This window comes from Apodemus sylvaticus, chromosome 10 (assembly GCF_947179515.1).
Source record: "Apodemus sylvaticus chromosome 10, mApoSyl1.1, whole genome shotgun sequence".
NCBI lineage: Eukaryota > Metazoa > Chordata > Mammalia > Rodentia > Muridae > Apodemus > Apodemus sylvaticus.
Window position 1 is genome coordinate 74,810,570 of NC_067481.1, and position 16,873 is coordinate 74,827,442.

Below are 16,873 nucleotides of genomic sequence, written 5' to 3' on the forward strand. Positions count from 1 at the left end.
AGGCCAGACTAGGGCATCTGTGCCCCAGAGCCTGAGTTACAGGTAAGTTGTGATGCTAGTGTGGATGCTGGGAACTGGATTCCGGTCCTTTTCTTCTTAACTGCTGAGCCATGTCGCTCCAGGGACACTATTTCTAAGGAGAGATACCATTAGCTTAGTTGGGTTTATTGAGATGTCTACACATCCCAAGAGTTTTGGCCTTTAACCCCTGAGGGTCTTTGCCTGTGGTAAATATCACTAGGAGAGACAGCTCTATTCCTTACGTGCTTGAGAGCCGGCAGAGGAGTGGCAGGCAGCTGGGGAACTCGCTCTCCCAGCGGCTCCTGTGGTTCATTTGTGGAGCCCTCCTCCTGCTCCGAATTACAGGTCCTTGGCCATGAACACGGACTGCCAGCGTGGGTCTCGGTGGGGAGGAGGGAGGCCTCAGTAGGCCCCTGGTTTAGTGGGTCACAGAGCCACTGCCGGGCCACCAGTCCATCTGAGCCCCTGGGTGGGTCTCATTCACTACCTAATAGCATTGCCAGGTCAGAAGGAAAAGGTGGAGATACGGGGCCCTGGATTCCCTCCCAACTATGCGGGCCCTGCCTCCTCCGTGGGCTCCAGAGGGCCCGTTGAGGGTTTATTCTATGCAGAAAAGGGAAGAGAAGGGCCCAGAGGAAGCCGGAAACAGGCTCAGGACCTGGGTGGGAAGGTACAGGAAGGGGAAGTGACTTCCATCCTGCCTGGCCCACCTCGTCACACGGGGAGATGCGGCCCACCACGTCTGTCAGGTGTCCGATGGTGGATTCCTCTTCAAAGTCCCGTGGGAAGGTTTCAGTCCACTCGGCTAGCAACTGGAGTAGTTTGGCACCAAACTTCCGGACTCGGGCCTACAAGGTGAAGCAGAAAGCACGGGCCGCTTGGTGGGCTGTAGCGAGCCTCTCACTGAGCAGGTTCTGCGCATCGCATCCCAGTTTTGCCATCGGCCCTGGCAGTAGCTGTGGTAAGCCCCAGGCTATCTGTGCTCTGTTCACACATGGGACGGGACGGAAGTGAAGCAGACACGGATTTTGAGGCCAGGTCTATCTCGTTTTTACCACCGACAGCATCCCTGGTCTCTCCCTTTCCTAGGGTCAGGGCATCTTAGTTTTCCCATGGGGTTCCCCTTCTCTTTTCCCAGAGAGACAGGCCCCGCTGATTGACTCGGGGATGGAACGATATGAGTACTGGCCAATCAGAGCCAAGGATTCTAAGGCATCACGTGACTGCACACCCCGACGAGCATGTGACCTAAGCGAGGTCAATGAAATCTCAACCTTTTCCCTTTAGAGGTCTTTCCATGTGATTGAGAGGTTAGCTGGTCGCCCTGACAATGGAAGCCAGCCATCACTGTGCAGGAGAACCAACCGGCACAAGGAGAGGCCTGTGCTCCCAGATGAAGCCAGAGCGGGGAGCGTCAGAGTATGAAAACCCATGTCCTGTTGGGTGATTGGGGTTCCTCAAAGAGAAGTGCCTAGTGCTGGACAGGCACCCGAATCAGCCGTGTTCCTTCGCTTGGATCAGATGGAGCTGGGACGTTGGAAAATGGCACAGGGCCAAGAGTGGCCTATTCTTGCAGGTCCTGGGCCTCAGATAAGTCAGAAGCTTAACCGGCTCCTTTTCCAGAGGGTGGAGCAGCCACTGCTTCGCCCCAAAGCTGACACTGTGAGGTCAGACCAGGGGATGCAGATGTGCTCCGAGCCCCCTGGCCTGCCTAGCGCCTCACCTTGTCCAGCACCGGCTTGTCCAGCTGTTGCTGCTCTATGCACAGGTGACACACCCGAGCCAGGAGCTCGTGGGGCTCGATGAAGAGACGGGAGCTCAGCAGGAAGGTGAAGATGTAGGCTTTCTGGGGAGGGTACCACACAAACTCATCAGAGCGCGGGGGGGGGGGGAGGATCACCGGACTGCCCCAACTCCCCAGGCGCGAGGGAGGCCGTCCCCAGCCCTGTCACCTGCGCCATCCTCTCCTGCCCTCTCCCCCCACCCCCGCCCCCGCCAGGCAGCAGCTCACCTACCTCGGGATAGTAATCGGCTGTGGGCACGAGGTGCTGAATCAGCGTGTCCAAAGAGGCTGAGGATGGAGCTCCGTCCAGGAGGGGCTGCCCAGCCGGCTCGCCTTCTGTGGATTCTGTGGGAGGCGGGCTGAGGCTGCCTGGGGTGACCATGTCGGAGGCAGTCAGTGTCCGGGGCATGCCTGCCTGCAATGGTAAGGAAAGGTTGGGGGTAACCTGGACTGAGGCCCACTGATTCTCTGGGTTCCAGGCTGGAGGACTATAGCCTCTCACTGTCCACACTTAAGTTCCGTGAGCACATCGTGAGAGGCTGCCAGTGTGCCCCACTTCACAGCCCAACACCTATTCTCCATTTTCCTATAGCCTCCCCGATTCTTTCCCCCAGGAACCATGTCTTTTTTACTGTAAGTTTCTCCCTCTGCTTCTCTTTATCTTTATAATTCAAGGTGGCCTGCAACTCACAGCAATCCCCCTGTTTCAGTTTCACCCATTGCCTGCACTCTAGGAGGTGTGCTACTAAGCACAGGAAAAGTTGTTTGTCTAAGTCCTTAATAGCCACCATCTTCCCCTCAGCTACTGGTCACAAAAATAGGCTCAGGGATGATCCTGATTCAGATTAGGGGTTCAGGAACAATCCCGGATCTTCCTTGACACTTGGAGGCTATTGTTCCCCTGAGATCCTATGGACTCACCTTTGGGGAATGTAAACTCTATATTGAGTTCATCTTGGCACTGTGAGAAGCTAGGAAAGTAGGCACACTCTTTTTGGAGGGAGAGAGGTGAGGTCGACCTGAGGCCTCTACCGCTGAGCTAACATCCCTGGCCCGCTCTGCTACTTTGCATTTTGAGACAAGGTCTTGCTAAGTTGCCCAAGTTGGCTTTGTATGTTCTCTATAATCTAAGCAGGCCTTGAACTTACGGTCCTCCTGCATTAGCCTACAGAGTAGCTCCAAATCCACGTCTGAGCCCTTGTGGACATCAGTGGATTTTCATTGTGAGCCCTGATGTAGGCCTGAGGGCTTCTGTTGGTTGCTGGTGCAGCGAAAGGCTTTCTGTGGACATTACCTTGTCCTCTCTATGCAGGCCCTCTAGACCAATGCTGAGCCCTTTAGCGGCCTGGCCAGCAGAGGGCGCTTGCACATTTTTACAGGGAGCCTGTGCTTGCTCCCCGTTCACAGGTCTGTGGGTGCTGAGCCAGTTCCAGCCTAGACAGTCAGGTCACCCTGTTTTCTCAAACACAGAATCTTTTGGGCTCACCCCCGAAAGACTCTGGCTTTGGCCTGCTTTTTCTGTCCCCCGGTGACCCTGAACTAGAGACAGAAAGACAGGAGGCCAGAGCGCACTCAAGGATGAGGGGGAACTCTCCGGAAGGCTGTCCACAGTTTGAGGTGGGGGAGGCACTGGGACAGAGTTACAGAATTAGCGAGTGCTTGGTCAGTCCATGTGGATGGGAGCCTGGACAGCCCAGACCTTGGCAATAGTCGAGGCTTTATTTTTTTACCTCCCTAGCAATTGCCGACACTCAATTTTCAGTCCTGAAAATGCAAATTTCACAAATCACTTCTTGTCCATCTGTGTGGGGAAGCCAGTACAGATGAAGATGGTGGGGGTGGGTTGGGGAGGGGGGTCCTGAAGCTTCTCATTGGAGAGGGTGGCCATCTCTAGAAACAGCAGGTGCTAGCTCTGTCTCATGCCTACGGCTCAGCACCTGGTTCTAACTTTACATGCCAAAAAATGTGAGCTCCAAAGCTCCCTTCTCCCGTGTAATGTCTGCCACCTCTTCATTCTACAGCCTGCCTGGATTCCAGTTCAATTTTCTCCCAGAGGGGCCAGTGACAGCGTGGAGGTGACACTGAAACTCTCCGTGGGGCTGGACAGCCGTCTGCCAGGTGGTGGGAGACTCATGGAGGGATGTTTCACAAGTCAATCTCAGAAGCACCCCTAGGCCTGACTCGGCACTGGGCACTTGATGCTGGGTCCTTGGGGATGGGTGGCTAGATCCCCAAGCTCATGCTATGAGCTGAAGGGCTGTCCTACAGGGAAGAGGACCTCCCCAAGCAGGTCACCGACCTGAGGACTGAGGGCAGGAATGAGCCTGTGGAAAAGCAAGCTGTTATGGGACCCACAAGGGGAAGGTGAGGTGATTATGAAGGCGGTGCGCTTAGGTGACTGCTGCCAGGTGGCTGGTCCTAAGTGACAAAGTGGCGGGTGAGGGAGAGCACAGGGTGTTGGGGACCTCGAGCATCCAGGTGTGGAAACACCTGTCTTTCCAAGAAGCCCACCCAGGCCCACAGGCCACGCGCCTGTGTCCTTTCCTATAAATGTGAATGACTCTTGGATCAGTTTCTTGTCTATTACTCTATAGCTTCTTCACACAAATGCAAAATAAGCATTTATTTTCCCGTTTCTTTATTACACACAAAATAGCACAGCCCCCCACTGTCCCATGCGGGGTCATTAACAATACATCTCAGAAGTCTTTCTGCAGTGGGCCAGGGTTTGTTTCACTTTTTTTTTTTTTCCTAAAACATTTTGTTTTAACTTTTTTTTTTTTTTTCTGAGACAGCGTTTCTCTGTGTAGCCCTGGCTGTCCTGGAACTCACTCTGTAGACCAGGCTGGCCTCGAACTCAGAAATCCGCCTGCCTCTGCCTCCCAAGTGCTGGGATTAAAGGCGTGCGCCACCACCGCCTGGCTCCTGGCTCCGTTACCTCTCTCAAAGTTTCCTGGCTTCTCACCAAGCTTTGCTTTTTTTTTTTTTTTTGGATTTGGTTTTTTCCGAGACAGGGTTTCTCTGTGTAGCCCTGGCTGTCCTGGAACTCACTCTGTAGACCAGCTGGCCTCGAACTCAGAAATCCACCTGCCTCTGCCTCCCAGAGTGCTGGGATTACAGGCGTGCGGCACCACCGCCCGGCCTCTCACCAGGCTTTGATACATGGGCTTCTGGAGGAGCATCAAGATCTGAACTAGAGCGAGGCCACGTAATGAGTCACTTGGATCATCGCTGCGAGAAAATAATCCCCACAGACGCAGCTTATGGGAGAAAGGGCTTATTTGGTCATGGGTCGAGAAGTCACTGTGGCTGGAGCCAGAGGCGTTCAGTCACATTGCGCCCATAGTGACAGAGCAGAGAGTAGCAAAGGCTCGTCCATGCTCAACCCAGTGTTCCTCCTTTTATTCCACTCAGAATCAGAGCGCGGGGACGGTGCCGGCTCCTTCTAGGGTAACCATTCCCACCTTAACTAGTCAAAATAGCACCTCACAGGCGTGGCTGCAGGCTAACCTAATCAAGATAATTAATTCCTTATTAGTGAGCCTGGAGCTCTTTGGCAATCAACATTAACCACCACAGACCACAAAATAGATGAGACTTATACAATAGGTCTGGCCAGCATGTTGAAACAACCCCTTGAATACTACTGGGGTGAAGGGGTGAGAGAGCTGTCAGTACTTTTGAACTGTACCAAGATTTGGTTTTGTGTGGCAAGCCATTCATATCCTGGTGTCCTTTCAGACCAATAAAACCCTTGGCAATACAGTAAAAAAATAAATAATAATAATAAGGACAAGGGAGAGGCTCTGGAAAGAAAGACATATGCTTCGACTGTAATATGGCTCCTAGCTGAAGTGGCTTTGCTCTAACGCGTATAGTATGTTATTTGGGTTCCCAAAATTGCACAGCAATCCATATGTAAGACACTGAGGCTCCCTGCCCCCAGTCAGTTCTGAGGGATAAAGTTGCCAGTGGTTAATGGCTGGGCAGAGAGAAAGAGGCGGAACTTTAGGGTTGGGGCAAGGAGACAGGGGAGAAAGGAAGCTGGCCATGCAGGGCGGGGGAAAAGATTCAGTCTTGAGAGCTACAGAAGAGAGCGCACACCAATGATGTCAGAGGCGGGGAAGAGCGGCCCCAGGCACCTCCACCCCCACAATTGGGGATAGGGTAGCAAAGATGAAACACAGATTTTAGTAGCGGAGGGGAGGCATTAACTACATGGAAGTTTGGGGGTGGCCCCGCCATTGTGTGTGTGTGTGAGTGTATGAGTGTGTGTGTGAGTGTGTGTGTGTGAGTGTGTGTGTGTATGAGTGTGTGTGTGTGTGTTTCATTTGGGATCCTAGAACATCAGGACGGGTGGCATGGAATGCACACCACCGCCAGGGAGATTAGAATCATCAGTCAACTATGGCAGCAAAGCCTTACACTGCTAAGTCCATTCTGCGCTGGTCCTCGCAGGTCCTCTTGTTGTCACCCCGGCAGAAGAGCTGTCAGTCATCTATTGTCACGTGGATTTCACTGGGTTGAGGTCACTGCTTCCGGGTGTGTTGAGTATTTCTGTCACGAGCAGCGTTCCGACGTTACCAGTTCTTGTTCTGCATTGAGACGACTGTACATGTGGATAGTGCTTCCCTGTGAATGTACATTATGTCAGGATTCCGCGGAACCATCCTTGCATTCCATCAATCGGTCCCACTAAGCTCGGTTGTATAATCCTGTTTAATGTGCCGCGAAATTTGGTTTGATAGTTTTGTTGTTGCCGCTGTTGTTGAGGACTTTTGCATCAGTGTTTCTGAGGAAATATTGCCCTTAAATTTTCCTTTATTGTAGGTGCTGTTTCCCTGAAGATTTTGTGGACTCCAAGAGACCACCAAGATGATTCTGATGCGATCACACTAGGGTCTTTTATATACAGTCTTAAGCCTGACGCAGCAGCACAGGAGGGTGAAGCCCAGAGCCCAGTTTCAAGCAAGCATTTAAAGAGGCAAGCAAATAAGGGGGTGTTCTAGCCTGGCACACATCTGATTGGGGGGCTATTATGGAATTTTGTCTCCCTTTAAAATAATTGGCTGGTGTTGGGAGCCAAACAATAAACTTAACTTCTGCTTTCCTCCTGATTGGTGGTTGTTCGGGAGTGCCAGGGGCAGGTTTGTGAGTTAACTCAGTTTCAACCTTAGGTCAGGTTCTCTAAGATGAAGGCTGAACCCAAGAGTTGGTCTGGTCTCTCAGTAGGGTCCCTGCATCAGAACAAATGCTTGTCATATAGTATGAGTTAGGAAGCAGCCCCCACCTCAATTATTGGTCAAAGCTTGAAAGGATTTATAATAACTGTTCATACACTTAACAGAGAAGCCACCAAGTCTTGAATTTTTTCTCTGTTGGTGGCTTCTGATTACGAACTGATTTCCTAACTAGTCTCCGGGGGTTTCTCAAATCTTCATTTCTTTGGAATTTGGATGCCATAACTTTTGTGTTTCTAGGAATTTCCATTCATTTCATCTAGCTTATTCAATTTCTTGGCATATTATTGGGCATGGCACTATGACCATCTCCTCAATGTCTGCAGCACTGGTTCTCTTCAGTTGTACTTCTTTCTTTCTCCTCAGGACTTTTGGGAGCTCTAGGAAGTAGTGTGAGTTCCCCATGTTTCTCTCAGAGCCTGGAGCAAGCCTGTCGTTTGGGCAGGTGTCGAGCAAGGGCTGGGTGTGTAGGGTCTCAGCCAGCTCAGGGTACTGGTAAGGCTGCTAATCTGCTGGGATGCTTCTTCAGGGACAAGGAACAACGTGTGTCCTTAGGGCCTGGGGCACTGAACACAGGGCTCTTTCCAAGGTTCTGGATAAAGAACTTGCTCTACTAACTCCAGACAGGTTCTGACCTCCAGAGGTTTCAATAAAAAACAAAGTCTGTTTCTCACTAATGAAGTGGAAACTTAAGGGTTCTTTGGAAATTCAGTTGGATGGTGTTTTGCTGGGACAAACATGTGAAGGGAAGTTTAGCTGAAGTGGACACAGATGAAAGGCCAAGGCAGACTCATGAAGGAACGTTTAGCTAAAGCAGACACAGGTCAAAGGATGTTCTGCTAAAACAAGCACATAAAAGGACATGTGATGAAGGGTTCCTTGCTAACAACACGTATGTGTTGGTCTGCCTTACATTGCATAGTTGAGTTGCATTTGTCAGGACTCCCTAGAGAGAAACACATCAAGAAACTTCTGGTGATGTGCTACAGTTTCTTGCCGCTTCTGTGGACTCAGGCTGATTGATGGAGTATTGTCAGCTAAGACAGACACACATGCAGAGGCAAGACATGTGCTGAGACAAGACCCGTGGAGGACACGTAATGTTTCCAGGGTATAAAAAGGATTTGATAGACAGTGGCTGAGGCTGAACTTGTGTATAAGGCTAGCTGTACGATGTTTGTGGGTCTCGTTTGTGGGTCTCCTGTCTTCCTGATCTTCGATTCACTGAGAGAAGCACAGTCAAGAACTTCTGGTCCCTCCTAGTCCCTCCTGCTGACTCGAACCGAGGTTGAGGCCTGGCTGTCTCTGCTAGGGAGAGCCACAGCTGCTGATTCGTGTTTGCTCTCCTGACTGTACTGTACTGGACTGCTGGTGTATCCATAAAGTGTCCTGCAAGTGGATTGAGCTGTTGGTGCTGACCTGTGAACTGAACTGCCGATTTCCAGACAACACAGATGAGACCTGCTCCAAAAAAACCTTTCTAAACAGGTCCATTCCCCCCACAGCCCTGTATCCTTTCTTTCCCACTACCTCTGGTAAGTAACAGGCTAAAAGAGAGGCTAAAGCATTTAAAAACCATCATTAAAAATAAGGTTTTTAAAAGAATCAAAGTTACACAATCACTTAAACCTCAGAGGATGTCGTTCTTTTATTAGATGGCCCTTAAATGAGTAGACAAGGTCACCAGTGGGACACTCGTGGACTTCTCTGGGTCTCTGGGCTCCCAACTCCAGACAAAGCTCTTGTCCTTCATCCTGTGAAGTGGGACTTGATAAATGTTGAGTTGAGGACAGATGTGACGTAAATATTCACCAAGGCACAGAGTTTGGGAGCTGAGGAGCGACCACCTGAACATAAGGAATCCTCAGCGCAGCCCAGCCTTCTAGGATTGAGGATGGCCCTGTGCATGGCCTGCTGGGTTCAGCTGAGGGAGAGACTCCAGGGTCCAGTCCTCCCCTCCCCTTGCACAGGAGCATTGTGGGTGGCTAAAGGAAGGCACTCTGTGCGGGCTTTGACCACGCCATGGCCTTTCTAGCTTTTCTAATCTTGTCTAGCTATCTTCTAAGGTCCCTACTTTTTGCCTTGGCAAAAAACGCGGGATTGAGGAGCCACCAGAAGAACTCCTGCCTGTTCTCTGTAGCCTGAAGGATACTGTAGCCTCCTATAGGCCTGAGGCTTTCCCAGGTTGAGAATTTACCTGGCTTCATCCACAGGGGTCTGGAGACAGCTCTGGCTGGGAGGCTGGAGACAGCTCTGGCTGGGAGGCTGGTGACAGCTCTGGCTGGGAGAGGGATGCTGGGCTGACTTATCTGGGGCTCCAGATGGCCCCCTGCTCCCGCTGACAGACCCTGCTGCGTCTACACTTCCAGAAGCAGTGGGTTTGGAGAGCTTGGGGCAATTGCAGACAATCTGTTGTTGCGAGTGGAGGGCACCAAGCCTCACAGTAGATTGGTAGCTGAAAATAGAGTCCTCCAAAGAGGAACAAGCCGGCGTCTTCCTGCTCCATTATCATAATATCATCAGTCACGTTGACAATTACTTCCTAAACTTTATTTTGAAGAGCTATCCCACTTAATGGATCCCCCAAATTATAGCAAAGGGCTGATGTTTCTACTTTCCAATGACCATACTTTTTAAATTTTAGGTTGAGACAGAGTGTCCTACTATGCAGCTCTGGCTATTCTTCAACTTGAAATGTAGACCAGGCTGGACTTGAACTCACAGAGGTTCCCTGACCTCCCCTTCATGAGTACTGGGGTTAAAGGCATGCATCACCATGCCTGGCTCTAATCACTATACTGCTATTGTTGTTGTTGTTGTTATTATTAATTTATATGTTATTTTGTACATGCGCCATGTGCCTAGTGCCCATGGAAGTCAGAGAGTGTGTCAGATCCCCTGGAACTGGAGTTTCAGCTATCATGTGGCTCACAAAAAACAAAAACAAAAACAGAAAACCCAGATCCTCTGCAAGAGCACTGAGTGCTTTTTAGCCCTGAGCCGGCTCTCCAGCCCCCCAGCCCCACACCAAAGCCCACCCCACCATGCTGCTTTGCTTCCAGAAATCACTTCTTTGTACTGGCTGGCACCCAAGTCATGAAAACTAGAGGAAGGGTGGGGTGGATGAGTCCTGGTTAAGAGAGGTATAGCATTCTTTCCCCACTGGGCTGGTGGCCCAGGTTATACAATTGTAGTAACTCCTGAGCCTTGTTTGGAGACCATGGAGAAGTGCCCTTTTAGTATTTCCTCCTCATCAATAAGACAATTAAAAAAGAGTAGTCTACAAGTACACACATGATTTAAATAAAAACAACTATTATTACAATAAAATAAACGTCTGTGACTTCTCAAACTAACAAAATGAGCATTACTGGTATTAAAAGGTTTATCACGCCCTTTCGTGCCCAGCCTCACTGTTCACTCTAACTTTTGCTGGATAAGCATCTTGACTCTTGTGATAATAGTTCCCTGCTTTTATTTCTGATTTTACCTATTTATCTATCACTAAGCAATGTATTGCTTAATTGGTGGAGATTTAGGAAATGAATTTATTAATGGCTGAGAAAGGCATCATTAGGTAATTTCATCATTGTGCTAACACTGGTACATGCTTATACAAATCTAGACCAGATGGTGCATCCTATTATGTACCAAGGATGTGTGTGTGTGTCTGCGAGCATGTGCATACACATGTGTGTTTATATACAATTGTCCTAGGACTATGAGAAACAAAAAAATATGAGGGTAAACCAAAGACAAGAGAAAATTATTCCATCAAAGGAAGTGATAAACATGTAGATATCAAGTTGTGCCCATGTGACATGACATACTTATTATCAGTGGTGGTGGCTGGTGTTGCTGATTAAGTTTCAAACCACCGAGGAGATGGGCCTTTACGTGTGCCTGTGGGGAGTTATCTTGCTTATACTAATTGAGGTAGCAAGACTTTCCCACTGTGGGTGCCAAGCGAGCCTTGAATGGGATGCTGGGCTGTGAAAATGGAGACAGGAGTGGAGAGCAGAACCTGTTCATTGCTGTCCTCTGACTGTGGATGTGACGTCATCAGCTGACTCAAGCTCCTGCTGCCTTGATTTGCCTTCCAGGATGGGCTGGACCTTAAACTGCAGTCTAAAGAAGCCTTTTCTCCCTTATGTTGGCCCTGTGGATATTTTATCACAAAGAAAACAACAGCAACAAGAACAACAACACCGTAACCTAAGACATCAGGCATTATCATTATCGACTTCATTATCCTTATTAATAGGAGCCGTGTTTTAAATTGAAAATGTGCCACCAGGGCTTATATGTTTAAAATGTTGCTCCTGGCCATTTTGGGAGATTGTCAAATCTCTGGGGCGTGGAGCTTAGCTGGTGGAATGTAATAGATCACTAGGAAGGTTGTGGCTAAAACTGGCTATCATCTGAATCTTCTGCTTCCTGGTCTGGTCACCCATGTGAGGTCACAGCTCCTGTCGCCATGGCCAGGAGCCGTGCTGCCAGGCCTTCCTTGCCATGATAAACTGGAGCCTGCTGGCACCGTGAGTCAAGACGAAGCTCTCTTTCCTTATGTTGTTTCTGTGGGACATTTGGTCACAGCAACCAGAAAAGTGGCTGATACAGGAAATCGGAGCCAGGAAGTCGAGCTGTTGCTGTGATGAACTGACCATGAGGTCCACTGGCCTTTGCAAGTGGTGAAAGGGAGGAGTGTGGAAGAGTTGGAGATGTGAGGGGGAGAAGCAGTAGAGAGCTCAACGGGCCTCTGGGGTAGAAGTTCAGATAGAAATACTGATGGAAATGCAGACAGTGAAGATGTCCCTAGGGGTTCAGACAGGAACAAGGACTCCACCAGGAATAGAAATACAGGCCATTTCTGTTCTACTCTGGCAAAGAATTTGACTGCATTCCATCAGTGTCCAGGTGATTTGGGTGAAGCTGATTTCAAAAGTAATGATTTTCAAGAAAAAATTTCAAAATTGGTTGAAAATATTTCAAAATGGTCTCACGTCCAGGCTGAGGCATGGATATCACCTGCAGCTTTTAGACAGATAGGCAGAGACACTTTGAGAAGAGTCCAGCAAAAAGACGTGGGAAATGGACAGCTTGGGAAAGAAAGAGTACATTTAAAGGTGTAGACAAGGTGGGTGTAAGCCAAGGGTCTGTAATTGTCAAAGAGAAAGTGCTTATATACAGTTTATATACTGTGTCAACAGGAGAGGTGGTTTGCTGGTGAGATTCTCAGGGTGAAAAAAAGCAAACACATTTGAGAGGCTTTCCTTTGAAAAAGAGAGAGTCTGGCAAAATGGATCTTTTAGGATTCCTGGTTCAAACAAAAGAACTATTTTCCATGATTCGAATGTGTAAGCATCTGCAAGCTACTGCAGGTGTGATCAAGGCAGGGCCCTGAGCTTGGTATGATTTACATGGTGCCAATCTTTTTGTTTGTTTGTTTGTTTTCAAGACAGGGTTTCTCTGTGTAGCCCTGGCTGTCCTGAAACTCACTCTGTAGACCAGGCTGGCCTTGAACTCAGAAATCTGCCTGCCTCTGCCTCCCAAGTGCTGGGATTAAAGGCATGTGCCACCACCGCCTGGCTAACATGGTGCCAATCTTACAGGCAATGCCGAGTACCAGAATTGTGAATCAAAGTTCCAGAAAAAAAAAAAAAAGCCCGTGAAATTGGGCCACAGGTAATAGTATCGGATCCCCTGTCTGGAGCTCCGAGTGGCCTGTCTACAAGGTTTCAAAGTAAAACCTGAAGTTTAAGGAACCTCTAGGTCACTGGAGATTCTAGGAGCATGAGATGTCTGTTGGCAGGAGCCAAAGAAAAGGAGTGGGGCCTGCACAAGAGCAAGCCCGTGCGTTGAAGGCAGCAAAGGTTGGAGGTGCAGAGAGATCAACCCAAGCCCGTTGATCTCAGATGGTGCCGTCCTGAGCCCCTATACCCACCCGCTCTGCTCAGGTGGGAGCCATTCTGCCATACCTTCTCAATCATGGCGGACCACAGGCTCTGAGAGAGCGAGCCAGGATAGGTCCTTCTTCCCTTCAGTGGCTTCTGTCAGGTATTATGTCACGGACGGTGAAAAGTAACGAATGAGTCAAGGTTACTCGTACACAGTTGTTTTCTACGTTTTCTGCATGGTAAGTTGGCCACCAGCACCACCGTGAATATGCAAGCAATATATCATACTCTGACATCGAAGAGTAATAAAGTTCTGTCCTATATGTAATCCATTATCAGCCAAAATGTTATATAGCCCTTGACTGTACTTTGAAGACAGAGGACAATTGCAGAGGTGGCCTGCCTCTTCTGGAGGGAGGCTCCAGGAAGAGGTGTGTAGATTAGTCTCAAGGCTGGGGTGTTGCCTCTGCTTCTTTCCCAATAGCCAGAGTGGTTGTCAGCAAGGTCAGCAGAGAGTCTTGGGGGTAGAAAAGGACTCAGCACAGCTGGGAGCCTAACAGGGTTGAGTTGTGGGCTAGACTCTAGACATATCAATGACATAGTCAAAGGGAAGACTGCCCTGTTTGCTCTGCTCCTAAGTTTACAGTGACCTGTCTCTAGAACTTGAGGTGGAGCATGGAAACTTATGTGAGTGGCATGGATATCTTCAGCAGAACAGAAAGGAAGGGACCCTCAGCAGCACCAGGTAAACGAGAAACAACCTCAGCCAAGCCTCCAGGGCTTCTGTCCTCAGGATTATAACACAGCCTGATGGAGAATAAAATGTGAAGGCCAGAATGCCCTGGTTGCAAGCCTTCGTCTAAATCAGCAGCAGACAGCATTAGAGGAAAGACAGGCACAGTGGAACAGACAGCCCAGAAACAGACCCACACAGTCAACTGGCTTTGACAAAGGCACAATGATCCAATAGAGAAAGTATCACCTGTACCGGGGATGCCGGGACATCTGCTTATTCACACACAAAAAAACTAGCCTAGGGTTGGTGAGACAGCTCCTGAGCAAAGGCGCTTGCTACCACACCCAAAATCCTGAGTTCTAGCCCCGGGATTCACATGATGGGAGGAAAGAACTGAATCCTGGAGGTTGCCCTCTGACCTCCACATACATGCTGTGGCAAGTTATAGCATGCAAGTGACGCCCCCCCCCCCCCCAGATAAAACGTATAAGAAATAAATCAGTGAATATAGATAGAGACATGGCATTCTTCACAAATATCAAGTGGACTTGGTCTCTAGATTTAACGTAAAATACAGATTTATAAAACTGGAGGAGAATGTAGAAAATGCCTAGGTGATCTTGGGCTTTTCGGGTTCAAAGCCAAAGGTGTGATCCAGGAAATAAAGAGGTAATATGCTGGCCATTTTCTGCTTCTGAAAAGGCACTGCCCATCAAGATACTAGAAAGAGGAAGCACAGACTCGGGGTAGATGCCACGCCATAGCATCTTCCCTCTTAGCCTCTGGGGCTTTCCGACTGGGTGCCATCTGCTATCAGGCACCTGGGCACGCTCAGGCTGAGTCTCACGGCCTTCCTCTGTGAAGAAGTTATACAAGCTGCCCCAACCCACATTACTATTCTTTTTTTAAAGGTTCATTCATTCATTCATTCATTCATTTATTCATTTATTTGGTTTTTTGAGACAGGATTTCTCTGTGTAGCCCTGGCTGTCCTGGAACTCACTCTGTAGACCAGGCTGGCCTTGAACTCAGAAATCCACCTGCCTCTGCCTCCCAAGTGCTAGGATTAAAGGCATGCGCCACTACCGCCCGGCTTACCTATTTATTATATGTAAGTACACTATAACTGTCTTTAGACAACCCAGAAGAGGGTGTCAGATCTCATTACAGATAGTTGTGAGCTACCATGTGGTTTCTGGGATTTGAACTCAGGACCTTCAGAAGAGCAGTCAGTGCTCTTAACTGCTGAGCCATCTTTCCAGCCCACACATTACTATTCTACACAACTCCAGCATCATCCCTTCATTTATGCCAGCTTTGCCCCTGGGAAGGGGCTCCTTGGTTCCAGGAAAGCCATGTTTATACCTGTCACCTGGTGACAGACAGTCTGAGGTGTCTTCACAGCTGGAGCGGTGGCAGAGCGATTCAGAGTGTATACTGGTCCTGCAAAGGGGACTGGAGTTTGGTTCCCAGCATGCACACTAGGCAGCTCACAGCCACCTCTAATTCCAGCTCTAGAGGCCTCCTCTGTCCTCTGTGATTATCTTCACTCCCTAAAACATACCCATGTGGGCTGGAGAGGTGGCTCAGCAGTTAAGAGCACTCACTGACTGCTCTCCCAGAGGTCCCGAGTTCAATTCCCACCAACCACATGGTGGCTCACAACCATCTGTAATGGGATTTGATGGCCTCTTCTGATGTGTCTGAAGATAGTTACAGTGTCCTCACATACATAAATAAATAGTTAAAAAAGAACATACCCATGTGCAGACACATATGTATACATACACACAAATACATATACATATATGCACAAATACATATACATGTGATTAAAATATAAAGCAAAATATTAAATAATTAGATGGTTTTATAGCTAAAAAATACACGATGAGCTACTAAATCGAAGCCTCATGGGAGGGTAATGGAGGGTAATGTAGACACCCTACGATTTGTAGGCATCTCCGTCCATCCAGTAGGAATTCAGACATAGTTCAGGAACCCACCCATAACTCAGGCAGCTCCACAGTGCAGATTCATAAATGCTTTCCACAAGTGCTTCAGACCATCTTCCTCACCCTGCACACAGTCGCATGCATATTTATAGTGTCTTTATTTACAGTATAACACAAGGTGGTGGTATTCGGGAACCATTTCAATAAGACAAGAGAAAACTAAGAAAGGGGCACCCACTGGCAAACTGCAGCAGCTTGGGAAGGTCGTGGGTTTTGAAGAGGTGGGGAAGGACATTTCTTAAAATAGTGACAACTCCCCTAACAGCATTCCTCTTTCCCCATTCTGTCCCTGCGCCCGTGGCCAGCCCACATTTGGAGATCTGGGGGGTGAGTGGTGACAGAGCAGAGGAATGAGATCCTCCCATGGGCCTTTGAGTTTCCCTCATCTGGGGCAATGTCAGGAGCAAAGGGAAGGTAACCTCCACTAGAGTCAACAACGGTGGCTTTCTGTACCCTGTCAGCTCACCGTGGCAGAAGATCTTAGTGCTCTTACCGTAAGAAAAAGTATGCTGGCTATGAAATTTATCTACAGTAGTTATTCTACTGTATTTATGTACATCACACTCAAATATATACCATTAACAAAAATGAGAAGATGAAGTTCTTCCACAGCCTTCGGGTCACAGTTTGAGGGCTTGAGGGAGAGGACATTACTGAAATAAGGTTGGAGGCAGGTGGGAGGGGCCTTTTTCTCAGCCGGGCAGCTTTGGGGAGGCGAGCTCTGCTAGACAGGCAAGCAGACTCTTAAAGCAATGGAAGCACTGTGGCGCGGGATGATAGCAAAAGGTAACTGTCAGTCTCTCTGCTGGGAGCCTCCCCTCTCACCTTATGTGGTCGGCTCCTTATCCTTCAGGATGATGCAGTCTCCTGGAGACAACCTCACAGTTCTTACCATGCAAATCTACCCTGCGAGCCCCAGCATTACTCCATCCTGGTTATTTTTCTACAGCCTCTGGCATCTACCGAGGCTCTTGTTTTAGTTTATCGGTTTCTTCTCTGTCTCTCCACAAGGCTGTGAGCCCAGGGACAAGGTCTCTCACATATACAGCCATGGTTCCTGTGCCTAGAAAGTACTGGGCACCTAGAGGGTATATGTCTGAAACGAAAAATGAGCCACTAACTGGATGACTATTGTGTTTTTATTTGACTACCACTTGCTGTGTGGCTTATGCATACACTGC

At 48.9% G+C, this 16,873-nt stretch overlaps 1 protein-coding gene across 1 annotated transcript in view; it reads right to left on the reverse strand.

The window, feature by feature from the left end:
* Positions 1 to 16,873, reverse strand: part of Rasgef1c (RasGEF domain family member 1C) — an 80,709-nt gene that overhangs the window by 23,941 nt on the left and 39,895 nt on the right. The window contains exons 2-4 of the mRNA XM_052196576.1: positions 2,037 to 2,219; positions 1,745 to 1,867; positions 732 to 869 (exon numbers count right to left, since the gene is read on the reverse strand). Of these exons, the coding sequence (XP_052052536.1) occupies positions 732 to 869; positions 1,745 to 1,867; positions 2,037 to 2,213 (438 nt within the window). The 5' untranslated portion in view covers positions 2,214 to 2,219. The remainder of the gene's footprint in view (positions 1 to 731; positions 870 to 1,744; positions 1,868 to 2,036; positions 2,220 to 16,873) is intronic.